The sequence below is a fragment of the Berghia stephanieae genome, chromosome 2 (assembly GCF_034508935.2).
Source record: "Berghia stephanieae isolate SIO BIC M18660-M18661 chromosome 2, UCSD_Bste_1.3, whole genome shotgun sequence".
In the NCBI taxonomy this organism is placed as follows: Eukaryota; Metazoa; Mollusca; class Gastropoda; order Nudibranchia; family Aeolidiidae; genus Berghia; species Berghia stephanieae.
Window position 1 is genome coordinate 53,930,204 of NC_088361.1, and position 12,500 is coordinate 53,942,703.

The window sequence follows — 12,500 nt, forward strand, 5'->3', positions numbered from 1 at the left end:
TCGAACTCGCTACATTTCGGGTACGAAGCAAAATCTTCTAAGCGTTAACAGCGTTCTCTCTGTCCGAAAAAAAATTGTAATATCGCCTCACAGGCGTCATGTCCCGTCCTACATGTTAAATGTTGCTGCTGCCCATGGGACCCCTTGTAAAGCGCTTTGAGCACGTTTAGTGGATATAAATAGGGATAAGATTCTTTGAATTATGAAAAAAATGATCGAGTCAAACATAATATACAAAATACGTTGTCTAGTTTTGGTTTTCATTGTCTTTCTAAGAGATTTTGTCATTATCATATTGACGTACTAACTTTGTGTTGTCTAACCATATTTATTGGTACCGTACGATTATTTGATAATGATTCATAATACGATTTCCTTACTTTGTGATAATTTTTACCTATTCATATTATCAAGGTTGTTTTATTTGTTGGGCTTTTATTTATTAGCGGACAGTCGGGAATTTACGTAACATTAAATTGTTTCCTTTTTGGGCCCACCTCAGCCAAAGATAATGGAAGCGCTTTGAAGTGTGGAAATGAACCGACGGCAGACCATAGCTGGAGTGAGTGACTATGGCATTTTTTAAATATATAGAGATGTGGAAATTATTGCAAATATAAAATATATTTGAAGTAAAAAAAAAGAATAAAAAGGGACTTGTTTTTAAATGTGGTGAACCGCGAGTACAATTATAATGGGATTATCAAATGAGGCGCCATCGGTAATAAATTGATATTTTAAAAAATGTAAGAAGAGAAAATGGTAAGGTCATTTCTTTGTTTAACCCTCTCCTTACCAACTAACTCACATTTGTTACGATACAACCAACCTGTTTTTTATTCATTTTTTTTGTACATCGTAAACTTTAAACAAAATGAACCGTGTGTTGTAGAGTATGTTTTGCTAAAGAAGTTATGTATGGCAAAAACTTACAACTATTATGTCTGAGTGATAAAAGATCTATTTTAGTGTTAGTTGGTGTGATTTTTTTTGGGAAATCCAGAAAATGCCTGGTAAGGAGAAGATTAAAACGAGTAAAAACGTTCTACGAACTGAGGTCACTATAATTTTTTTTCATCTCTTTTAACGAGCTCGGCCCAGTAATAATCTATTGTGTTTTTAATTTTTTAAATAAACAACACGGGTTGACTGAAACGTTTTGACGCAGCTTTTGTATTTCCAAAACTATAATGAATACCAAATTGACAAAGGTATCAAAGCAAAGCTCAATTTATGTCCTTTCCGTTTATCATTTTAAATATCAGAATAGTCACCATTCCCATCGACACAGAGCCGCATGCACCAGCTATAGGGCATCGCGTCTAGAGGAATTAACGTTGTAAACGTCGACACCATCGAGTCACCTCCGCCGGCACCTCCGCCATCACTGTCAAAATGTATCACTTGAGTTGTCTCTTAAGTCTTAAGAAAAGGGAAAAGTCACTTGGAGCTAAATTAGAACTATGAGGGGGGTGTTCTTCGACTTAAAAAAAAACAACTTCCTCTTTCAATGTGATCATGCGTTTATGTGAACATTTTTGATGTCCAACAGGCACATGCCCCTCTGTAACCCCAGATTTCTCGAACGATATATTCATTTCTTCCCTGTGAAACTCCAAGCCTTTGTAAAATGTCTAATTGTTTTATTCTGCGACCAGCTTGATTAAGCTAAGCTCATCAATTTCTTTGTTTGATTTGCTGCTGTTGATGCACTTTGTGGACGACAACTGCGATCGCAGCCTGCTCATTAATGTTGGTGGAGACATCATCAATTCCAGCAAAGCATATAACTCACAAGTCACCATAAACACGTTTCAACCGTTTATGAATGTTTCCGGGTGAAAATCTGTCTCTGCAGTAAAGAACTCAAACACGGCACGCTGTGATTTCTTTGACCGACATGTCGGAATAGGAATTCTTTCAAAAAAGGTAACTTGACATCAAGAAATAGCAGCTAAAGACAATTTGGTGACATAATAGAAGAATAAATTACGCAAATTTAGATGTAAAGTCTACTTTACACCGGCGAGTTCAATACGATTAGAGATATTCAATATGCGTTAAGACTTCTCAGACAAAGCCTTGTATCTCAATTATTTATGTGCAGAAAATATTGTGCTGCCTAAATGGATTAATTTCCATCTAAAAGAAATAGAGGAATCTGAACATGAAATGTACACAATTCATTCACGTTTGAGAAGTGGTTCTTTCTTTACTTTTTTTACACACCAAATATTGATAGAGATAAGAAAGTTTATATTCTTATATAATATGAAAACAAAATAGCATGACTTCATTGAATATTATTATAACATTCTTGAACTCCTGTGTTTGACATTTCGAACAAGTTTCCAAGACCAATACGCACCTTGGGAGCGGGCATTAGGAACAAGTTCGATAATTCAAATGCAAGAATTAAAGAACCTTATTATCAAGACTCTTCCAATGGCTTCATCTATATTATTTATTGTGTATATGTATTCTTATTTACAATGATTGGTTCTCAAATGTAGTCAGGATATCACTATGCATCAAAATCTACAGGTCTGACAACCGAGCGCAATTATTGGTTTGCTTTAATACTGTTGTAATATATTATTGCGTTGGTTTGAGAGTATCTCCATTTCAACAATGAGCCCATAACTATTTGTGTTGTCAGATCTGCAATAAGTACACGTCGGTCAAAATCGATTTAACTGAAACAGGCTGCGAAAAAAATATTCTGTAACTATTAGGGTTTTTATTTATTCTTTTAAAAAATTTCTTTTATTAGAGGATAATAGGAACACTTCCGGCAATTTTTAATATTACTCTATAGTAAAATCGGGTTTTCCCTGAAAAAACGGGCAGACTAATGCTGCTTTTGATTTATTGTGTCATGGATCATTGCGTCAAAAAATAACAGGGGTTGAAGAAAAAACAGACATGAAAATAATGGACCAGGAGGTCTTAATTATCGTAATAATTTGATATTTTTATTTAAACGGATACAAATATTTCCGTCGTTCAAAGCTGTATGTTGCAAGTAACTTTCCAAATTTATGGCATTTGCTGGATAACTTCGGCCTGTAGTGCCGAAACGTTTTAATGCTTTCTCCATTTTTATATGATTCCCAAGGAAAAGACATTCCAATTTGCAAAAGTATAATAATAACGACTGTTTTGCACCATATGAGTGATGTTTGAAAATAAGTCTCAATAAAATTTTCATTGAGAAGGTATTATAATAAATAAATCATTGAAAATATTCGCATGTCAAGCTTCGGTCAAAGTATCTGAATGTGATATCGCTCACGACATTATACAAATTGTTAATTACTCTTTTATGTTCATTATGTTTTTAAAACATTTAAGCTAGTTCGGATAAGTAAAACATTTTAAGCGTTTTAAAAATAATTGGACTTGTGGTTTAGTATCTATTCAAGTCTTATGAAAGTATTTGACAATAAATACTCTCTTACTTTGCGGCGATGTAGTCTAGTAGTATGACACTCGCTTTCGGACCGGAATGTCCTGAGTTCAAGCCTCGCTCAGCGCATAGTTGAGTCCTTGGAAAAGACTTTGTACTCACATTCTCTCGCCGTACTTAGGTGTGAAAAGGAGTACTCGGCCGTTAACAGCGTTGTCTCTGTCGGAAAAACTGTAATATCACCTAACAGGCGTCATGCTATTGGTCAGGGCCCCTTTGTAGAGCGCTTTGAGCACGTTTAGTGGATAATGCCATATATAAAAGATCAAGGGGTTTTTTTTACCTCGTCAACAACACATGATTATTGGAGTGTATGTTGTATCCGTCCTTGAACCACTCCAGACTGCTTGTTGGTAGAGAGGTATTTCCCAAGGATGTATTGCATGTCAATCTAATGGGAAGGCCTGAAGTGACTAATTCTTGTTGATGGGTCAGGTATTTGCGGTCTGGTCAATAGAATCCAAAATATGTGTTTTATTTCTTCTTGTTTAAGGAGTTAAAGAGTACACTTTTACTGTTACCTGTCTCGTTTAGAGATCTTCACTATAATTGTTCATAAGTAAGTTCTTGAATGAAGGGGGGAAATAATTGAAGAATTGCTAAATTTACAAAATATTTCTTATTGATTAAACACCTCAGAAGAGGACTTTGCCATAGATAAGATTAGAAAAGATGAGATAAGATAATACTTTATTCATTCCATGAGAAGAGCATTTGTTTACAAACGTGCATGCTACAGATATCATAATTAAACATGATGTTCCACATACACATTTTGTTAACATGATCATTTTAAATTAATCTGGGGGAATGCTAATTTATTCATATCTATAAAACAAAAATAAATAAAGTAGATAAATAAATAAACAATAAATGAAAAAAGTGAATTGAAATTATATTAAATTATCCCAATCTGAGTATTTTGTCGAGATGAACCATATTATAGTAAAAATTACATTCATACAAAAAAGTGTATTTAATCTATTCAAGCTACCGAGAAGAATGAAAATGATTTTTTAAACTAAAACAAAATAATCGAATGTGCTTGATATTTTTAGTCACTTTAGATTTAAATTTAGTTTCCAACATCTGATTTATCAAATCAAAATACGTCTGATGCTAGAGACCACAAGCATACTTTTAGAAAATCAATATGGGTGAAGGTTATTTTAAAAGCCTCTTGAACCAAACAAAAAAGGCCCAGTGACTCAATCTGATATCATGATGATGTGAACCATAATATTCTAAACAATGAATCTGAAGTAAAAATGCACAGAATTTATGGTGGACCTTTTTCGATACCTTAATTATTAAAGTTGAAATTAGTGGGTAATCGATTCTTTTTCGCGATTAATGATATTATATATTATGCAACGTACTTAGCCACTGATAATATCTTGTACAAAAATTGTATTAATTGTACCATATTATTTGAATAGAATGTAATTTACTTTTATTAATTATTATCCAATTGTAATCTAACTCTCGCTCAGTATTAGCGCATGTCAGTATAAACATTCCGTAACCTGAAGAGGCTATGCAGTGTGGTGACAAAATTAAATTATCTTAGCATTAGAGTGGGTTTACATTTCATTAATCTTTTATTCAATGAGCAATTTTATTACTGTCTTAAGTCTTATACAATAATCAATTTTGTCAGCTTTTACTAAATTCTATCATAAGCTTAGAAATAAGAATTCATCTGTGTACGCATGAACATTACAGGACCACATTGCAATCTATATAGTACATGGAAAACCACACGATTAATGAAACAGATTATTCTTCATGGCCTAAATGTAGTGAATTCTTATTGTGCCTATATAAAGTATGATAGTTGCAATCCTGGACAAGATATCTACAAAGATGTATGGTATAATGCTATTTTGATTCGAATGTGTTGCATGGTTTTGGCTTTTTTCCTTTCCCTAAAAAAACTGGATTCTCACCTGCTGCCGATAGTTTTGTTCCAGTTGTGGTGCTCGATGTTGTGGGTTTAATAAACGTGCTCTTGGATGAAATTGTAGGTTTTTCTGAAGAGACAGATACATATGCAATAATAGATGAACAATGTTGAGGAATACATTTATTACGTATATACGTATATGTTATATGATAATAACGCCTATAATGTCCACAAAAGGCAATAAACAAAATGAACGAAATTGAATTCATCCATTCCAAAGTTGTCCCAGTATAAAAGCATGTATACTGATTTCATGGGAAATCGTGTTTTGAGAGAGTGAATCGCATACCATTTGGAAAGGGTATGCAATCTGTTACCGGCAGTGATATTGTATCCACAGTGGAAGAAGTCAAATGAATGAAACCTAGTATGATGGATAATCGTATATGATACAGTGAAAAATAAAGATCTGTAATGCTTAAGGAGAGAACAAATATGAACTCCACTGAAAATAGTATGAGAATAGCCATCTTCAGTGCATGGTATTCATTGACCATTGAATGTGCCAATTTAAGCTATATAGGTGTCAAATATTTTTAATGGCGTTTTCTAGCCAAAAATAAATGACGCTTTTTCGCGAGATATCGTTAGATACCGTCGGCTAGGCATTGCATGAAAGAGTGTAGATAATACAGCCCAATATAGATTTGATGTTAACATGACTCAACCTTGTTATACAAAGTGAGCAAATTGAGTTTTGATAATCTTGCACAGGGAAAAATACGAAAGCTCCAATAGTCATGAGAAAATGAAGCTTGTATTATTCAACATAGCAATACATAGTTTGTGAGTTATGAGATTGAATTGGACTGCACAATTTGTATAATATGTAGCTGTTTGTATATAAAAAAGAATGTGCCGTATTAACATATTCAATTCAAGCATCGTGTTTTGTTTGAACTACCATTGCAAACGTGGACCTCTCTAGTACATTATACTTTATAAATGTACATTTTTGCAGGAGCGCGAGGGCAACGTTTACTACAGTTTTTCACTCAATGGACTATGCAATTACCGAAAATATAGAGTTCCACATTTCTGGTGAGGAATTCCTGGGAAGTGATTTGACATTCATAAATGCCTGTGTCGTAAAACTGGACGTTCCTGATTATAAGGTCCCATGATGTGGTGCCGTCATCGTCAACGTCAAAGTCTACAATGACCCTGTGGTCCTTCGTCCACACCATTGCGCCAATGGTTAAGAATTCGTCTCCTCTCAAACGACGCCAAACAACCTGAAATGACATGCAAGTGATCAATTTAGGTGTTTATATTGTCAAATAGGCAATTAGTTAATATAGTTAAATAATCCGTTGATGGTGGTTTCTTGCAATGTAGCCCAAAATGACACTACAAAATTGAACTCGACTTTGTGTCCTTAGATTTCCAAACTCGACTCAGATGTGAATTTTACATGTATTAAGAGATAGGCGGATAATATGAAATTGTGTAGTAAAACTAACAACTAGAAATTCCTAAATGAGCCCGTTTTGATTGAGATAAAAATATAGTGGGTAAATGTGACCATTATAAATGGGGACAGCACAATGCAAAAAAATGTTTTGGCCTTTGGCCTTCGTCAGGAGGCATACAATCAAGACATCAAAATATGGTCACAAATAAACTCATAAATGTGTTTGACATGAAAACAAAGTTCCATATATAAAACTTCTTTGGGGAATAATATAGAATTCGGAAGCATTTTAAACGTCTTGTAAACCGTGGAAATGGACGTAAAAATCATACGTCTATCAACTCTTAGAAACAAAATTAAAGTGCTATGAATGTTTTATTCCACTGCCTTAGGCACTCTGTGAAATTCAGAAAATCAAATAAAAATATGAAGAAAGGCAAATGTCATGATAAAATGTTTCTTTGTCCAGAAAACATAATGTTAATTAATCAAAAACAAGTTTTTTAAACTTCCAGAGAATGGAAAAAAGTTCAATTTCTCCGCAAAGAGGGCTTGACGACGAGGGATAATCACGACACAATATCACATTGATTGAATGTCTCATGCATTCTTTAATTAATTGATGGGTATTCCCCTCTTTTTAAAAAATTGTAGTCAAGATCGTTATTTAGATAGAACTATAAAAAGAAAAGCTGTTAATGAAAAAGTCCAAGTATCATTATTGATATCATTAAAAAAAAATTATTCTACTAATAATCATTTTCCCAATTGTGTTTTGAGAGTTTTAAAGTGGGATTTTCCCTTTTATATCAAACTGATGTATTCATTGAAAGTTTGATTTTAACATTTTAAAAGACGGCAAATACTAGCGATTTCTCTGTTTTCTTCCTTTCAATCAGTTTTTTCTGAGGGTCAGGGAGATATGATGCCCACATCTCGCTTATCCATTTACCCTGATAAATTATGGGGTTGACGAATCAGACTGTGAATAATCTACAGGGTTTAGGAATTTCTGACAGATTGATGTTGGTCTTATGACTCCCTGAAATTTAGAGTTTATGATTTTTTTTGGAATTTATACACTGTTTGATCTTTAAGTAATACAGGTTATCAAAGACTGGGAGCCAAGCAGAGCTAAAAGTATAGAGATCTTGAGATTCGTCGTGAATTTAAATTTTACCGTGAATTGACCACGAGGTGAAGGCGTGTAAAGAAAGGGAAAAACTTATAAAATCAATCAATTGATTATCTGTCTTATGGGAGGAACGAAGTTAACGTAACTCACCTCTTTGCTATTGATTTTATGAGTAACTCTCGCTAAATTTAATCAATCAGACAAATGGCATAGGTTACAAACAATTTTGTGTGTTGGTATTTATATCTGGCTGGTCGAATGTTGTGAGTAAATTACCTAAGTGCATAGCATCAATTGGTATGCGAAATGTTTTCGACTTTACTAAGGCATTTGTTGGTTAAATCATACTTATACATCGTTTTACAACGATAGACACTTTGCTCTAATAGCTTTTTTAATCTTCTGAGAAGGGACCGGCTTAAAATTAATACATAATAGGAAAGATGCACAAAATAACATTACTTTACGACAAGGGCGTTACAAATACATCGTAGTTCTGTGAACGGAAAAGAAAATCTCGTTTGTAATCAACCACCGGCACATGGTCCAATTTTATTTTGCGTTTGCAGGGATTGACAGTTTAAATTTCATAGAAGGTATTTTGTTCTTTTTTTTTAACTATACCTATAAAGTTGCAACTTCTGAAAAAATCTTGATAGAATTGTGGCAAAATACAAAGTTGGGGCCATCAATTTACTTTTTGCATTATACATTTTTTACAATTTTATCAGAACCTTCTGCCATAGTTTTTCCAATCAAAATTGCTCTTTTTTACTTTTTGATATGGACGATATGCAACGTTTTTCTTATTCAAACTTGTGTTCCATTAAAAAGACTAAATTCCATTCTTTACATGCTTCTTTAGCAATAAGTAGCACTGTCAAGTAAGTTAAAATTCAACTGCTTAGCAACATTTCTTACTTTTCATTGTTACATCATGTACAAACTGCGATTTTTTTTCAACACAAAAAGTAAACAGAAGCTTGCCAATACATTACCCAAGCAACAATCTCATTTACTACCGTGGGGCAATAACAAATAATAATGTAGAATAAAGCAACCAAAGGGACTTAATCCGAACCTGTCATAAACTGAAGTGAGAGTATTTGACAACATGATTGGAAAATCCGGACACAATATTTGCGAAACACAGTCTATAACTATAATACAATACAAAAAACAGGATGAATCGTTGCTTTATTGCCCGAGGACTGCAACACTGAAAGGAATGAAATGCTGATCTTGTTTCGTTCAACGAAAAAAAAAAAGTAAAATAAGATTTTTTAAAAGTCCATAATAGAAAACAAAAACGCAGCGTTTAAGATTGCGAAAAGGAGCTTATTTAAAGAAGGTGCCAACATGCTAATAGAGAGTATAGAAAAGTGGGCTACTTTTGCTTAATATCCTAAAATTTATCCACCACGAGAATAGATGAATACACTCTTTTTATACCAGTCTATACAACTTTTATTTATGATAAAAACCAGTCTATAAACAAAACATAATCGAAATACGAAGTGACCATTAATGTTTGCTCTTTTTTTTTTGCAATGCATTCATATTATGGAGAAATTGGCCATCACAACGGAAAGATGTGAATCAGCGTGAGGAGAAATAGGCCAGCGCAGATATGTTTTCTTTTGGTGATTTTTGTCAACACATGGTCACTATTAATTTTTAAAACACATGAAAATAAAGCAAAACTTGAAAAAAATAAGGACATAAAAAGGTTCTGAAAATATATACAAAAGATACCAAATGATTCATCAACAGAGGAGCAATTTTGCTTATTCAGATCAATACCAATAAAATTAACGTGAAATATTAAATATACTGTTTGTCCTTACAGTCCCTTGAACATAATAAGGAATGTGTAATAATTAATTGATTTTGGGAATATGAATATAATTTGCTATATCCTCAACCGAAGGCTTTACAAATTCATTTTGGAAATTCGTCGACTTTACGTCTAGAAATTGACCTCAACATCATTTTACGTATCTATCCCTTTATCTGAAAAAAATAATTCTTGGCAAGCTCCAGACCAAAGTATGAAATTTGTCTTTCATAATTATTCATTGTGACAGCGATTGTGTGTTCATGAGTGGGTTGTGTGTTTGATTAATAAAATCGTGTTCTTCGTCCACCCTGCCTGGCTAGTCAACAATGCCCAATAATCCGTCTGTAGCCCCACTGAGATCATGTGATTCTTTTCATTTTTTCGATAAAAAAAAAAACAATGCAAGTTTTAACCCGTAGAGATAGCGCAACAAATTTAATAATTTTTCTTTATATTTCTTGGGGTGATTGACAAAACTGTATACTTTCTCGTGGTGTCAATAGCTTTGAGACTTTATGTGCAATTGTAATGCCGATTTCGTCTAAGGTTGTAAACTTATGATCCTGATATCTTCATATCTATGTGTGCATTCTTTAATAGATAGAAGAATGCAGAAATGGTTTGTCTATGGAAAGGTGTTGCACAGGCTGATTAAATTTCTGGCGGCCTTAGAAAGTACATTTAATCTCATCTCATGATTTCGGATATTTTGCTCTGTACGTAAGAATCATCTCATAGTCAAGACTCTTAAGCTTATTGTAGTTATCACATCCAGGTTATCAAATACTGTGCAATACGATTGTTCTATAGTTTGGGCAGATATCTTTTTGCCTTTATCTATGTATCTAGCTGACGTTGTATGTTATTTACTGTGGCGTAACTTAAGCGTACGATATTATTTTATTTTTTTACGCCGGAGTGCAAATTATGGCATATCGTATTATATGAACATAAATAATGGAAATTAATATAGACGGTCTATGCATTCCAACACTTATTCTTCTTATTTCGTTTATAAATATGCTTTCAATTTTTGTCTAGTCTAAATTAATCTGCATGTGATTTCATTCAGTGACGAAAATCAAGGGGTTTTTTTTAAAAATGAAATTGAAGTCACTTATGTTTTTTGTTTAGACTTGATGAATAGCCAACAGAATAGAACCCGTGGAACTAAGACTGATCACATGATTTTTTGATATACTTGGAAAAGTAGGTTTGATCCAACAGATTCAAAGTTATGATAGGGCGTCCAATTTTTTCGAGTTTTTCCAATGAATAAAAAAAAATTGCATTTCACCTGAGCTCAGATGCAACAAGCAATGAGGTACTGTTGTATTCTAATCAAACAAGATAACGTTTATTGAGACTAATCACAATTGTCATCATCCTGCTCCTCGTCCTTGTCCTCCTCCTCCTCATCATCATCATCATCATCATCATCATCATCATCATCATCATCATTATTATCATCATCATTGTTATCATTGTCGTTATCATCACGGCCATCGTAGTTAATAATATCTCTCATTGTTCTCTTCCTCCATTAAAACAAAAGAAACCAAACCACCACCGTCCTCTTTCATTTCATCCTCCACCTCCTCCTCCTCCTCCTCATCATCATCATCATCATCATCATCATCATCATTATTATCATCATCATTGTTATCATTGTCGTTATCATCACGGCCATCGTAGTTAATAATATCTATCATTGTTCTCTTCCTCCATTAAAACAAAAGAAACCAAACCACCACCGTCCTCTTTCACTTCATCCTCCTCCTCCTCCTCTTCCTCCTCCCCCTCCTCTTCCTCCTCCTTCTCCTCCTCCTTCTCCCCCCTTCTACCCATCCTCCTTTCTCGTCTCACCTCATCCTAACCATACTTAAATTATACATCCACTTCTAAAAACAACAACTACGACCAATTCAATATTTTCTCCTCAACATTCTGTCTGTCTCAACATGTTTCAATGAACACCCCACTTGCTTTCTGATTATTCATTCCTTCATTCCCTTTCTATTGTCCTCGAACAATCCTATATGTCCACGTATTATTTCTATATTTACATCAATTTGATGTCTATTGATCTTCGTGGAGATCAACACATGCTTCGTGTTTAATCCAGAATAATTGCTACACTTAGTTCATAACAGTATCATAAAGATAATTATCTCACATGATTGATTACCCCAAACACGAAGGCAACGGTTTCGTAACAGAGATGATGGATGGTTTTTCGTGAGCGGAAAAGACTGGAAATTGATAACAATAATAATAGTAATAATGATGAAGTGCGCAAAATCGGAAGTGGAATGGCTAAGTCAGTTACTTTCCGGCATCGCTGATGTTGAAGTGGTAAAGAACTTCGCAAATCCAAGCAATGTTGAACAAGTGTAGAGATCGATTGGGTGAAAATAATAACAAATTCAAAGGCCAGTTATGTGTTTTCTGGCAAGTCATTTTCCTCGCATTATCTCACTAAACTTAGATGAAAATGGACACATAGCTATTAGCAATGATAATTATAATAATGCTAGTACAAAAACTTGCCTTTTGGCAACTTGTGTGATCAGTACAGAATGTACGTTTGAATACATATGGGTCGCTGGTAAAAAGGGGGGGGGGGGGTAAATTAAGCATTCTGAAGTACAAAGAATTTATGAAAATACGACGTAT

At 33.8% G+C, this 12,500-nt stretch overlaps 1 protein-coding gene across 2 annotated transcripts in view; it reads right to left on the reverse strand.

The window, feature by feature from the left end:
* The window catches only part of LOC144963683 (uncharacterized), a 130,865-nt gene that overhangs the window by 8,434 nt on the left and 109,931 nt on the right, over positions 1-12,500 (reverse strand). For both annotated transcript variants that reach the window (XM_078897638.1, XM_078897637.1), the window contains exons 4-6: positions 6,451-6,670; positions 5,419-5,502; positions 3,753-3,915 (exon numbers count right to left, since the gene is read on the reverse strand). In XM_078897638.1, coding sequence (XP_078753764.1) covers positions 3,753-3,915; positions 5,419-5,502; positions 6,451-6,670 — 467 coding nt within the window. The remainder of the gene's footprint in view (positions 1-3,752; positions 3,916-5,418; positions 5,503-6,450; positions 6,671-12,500) is intronic.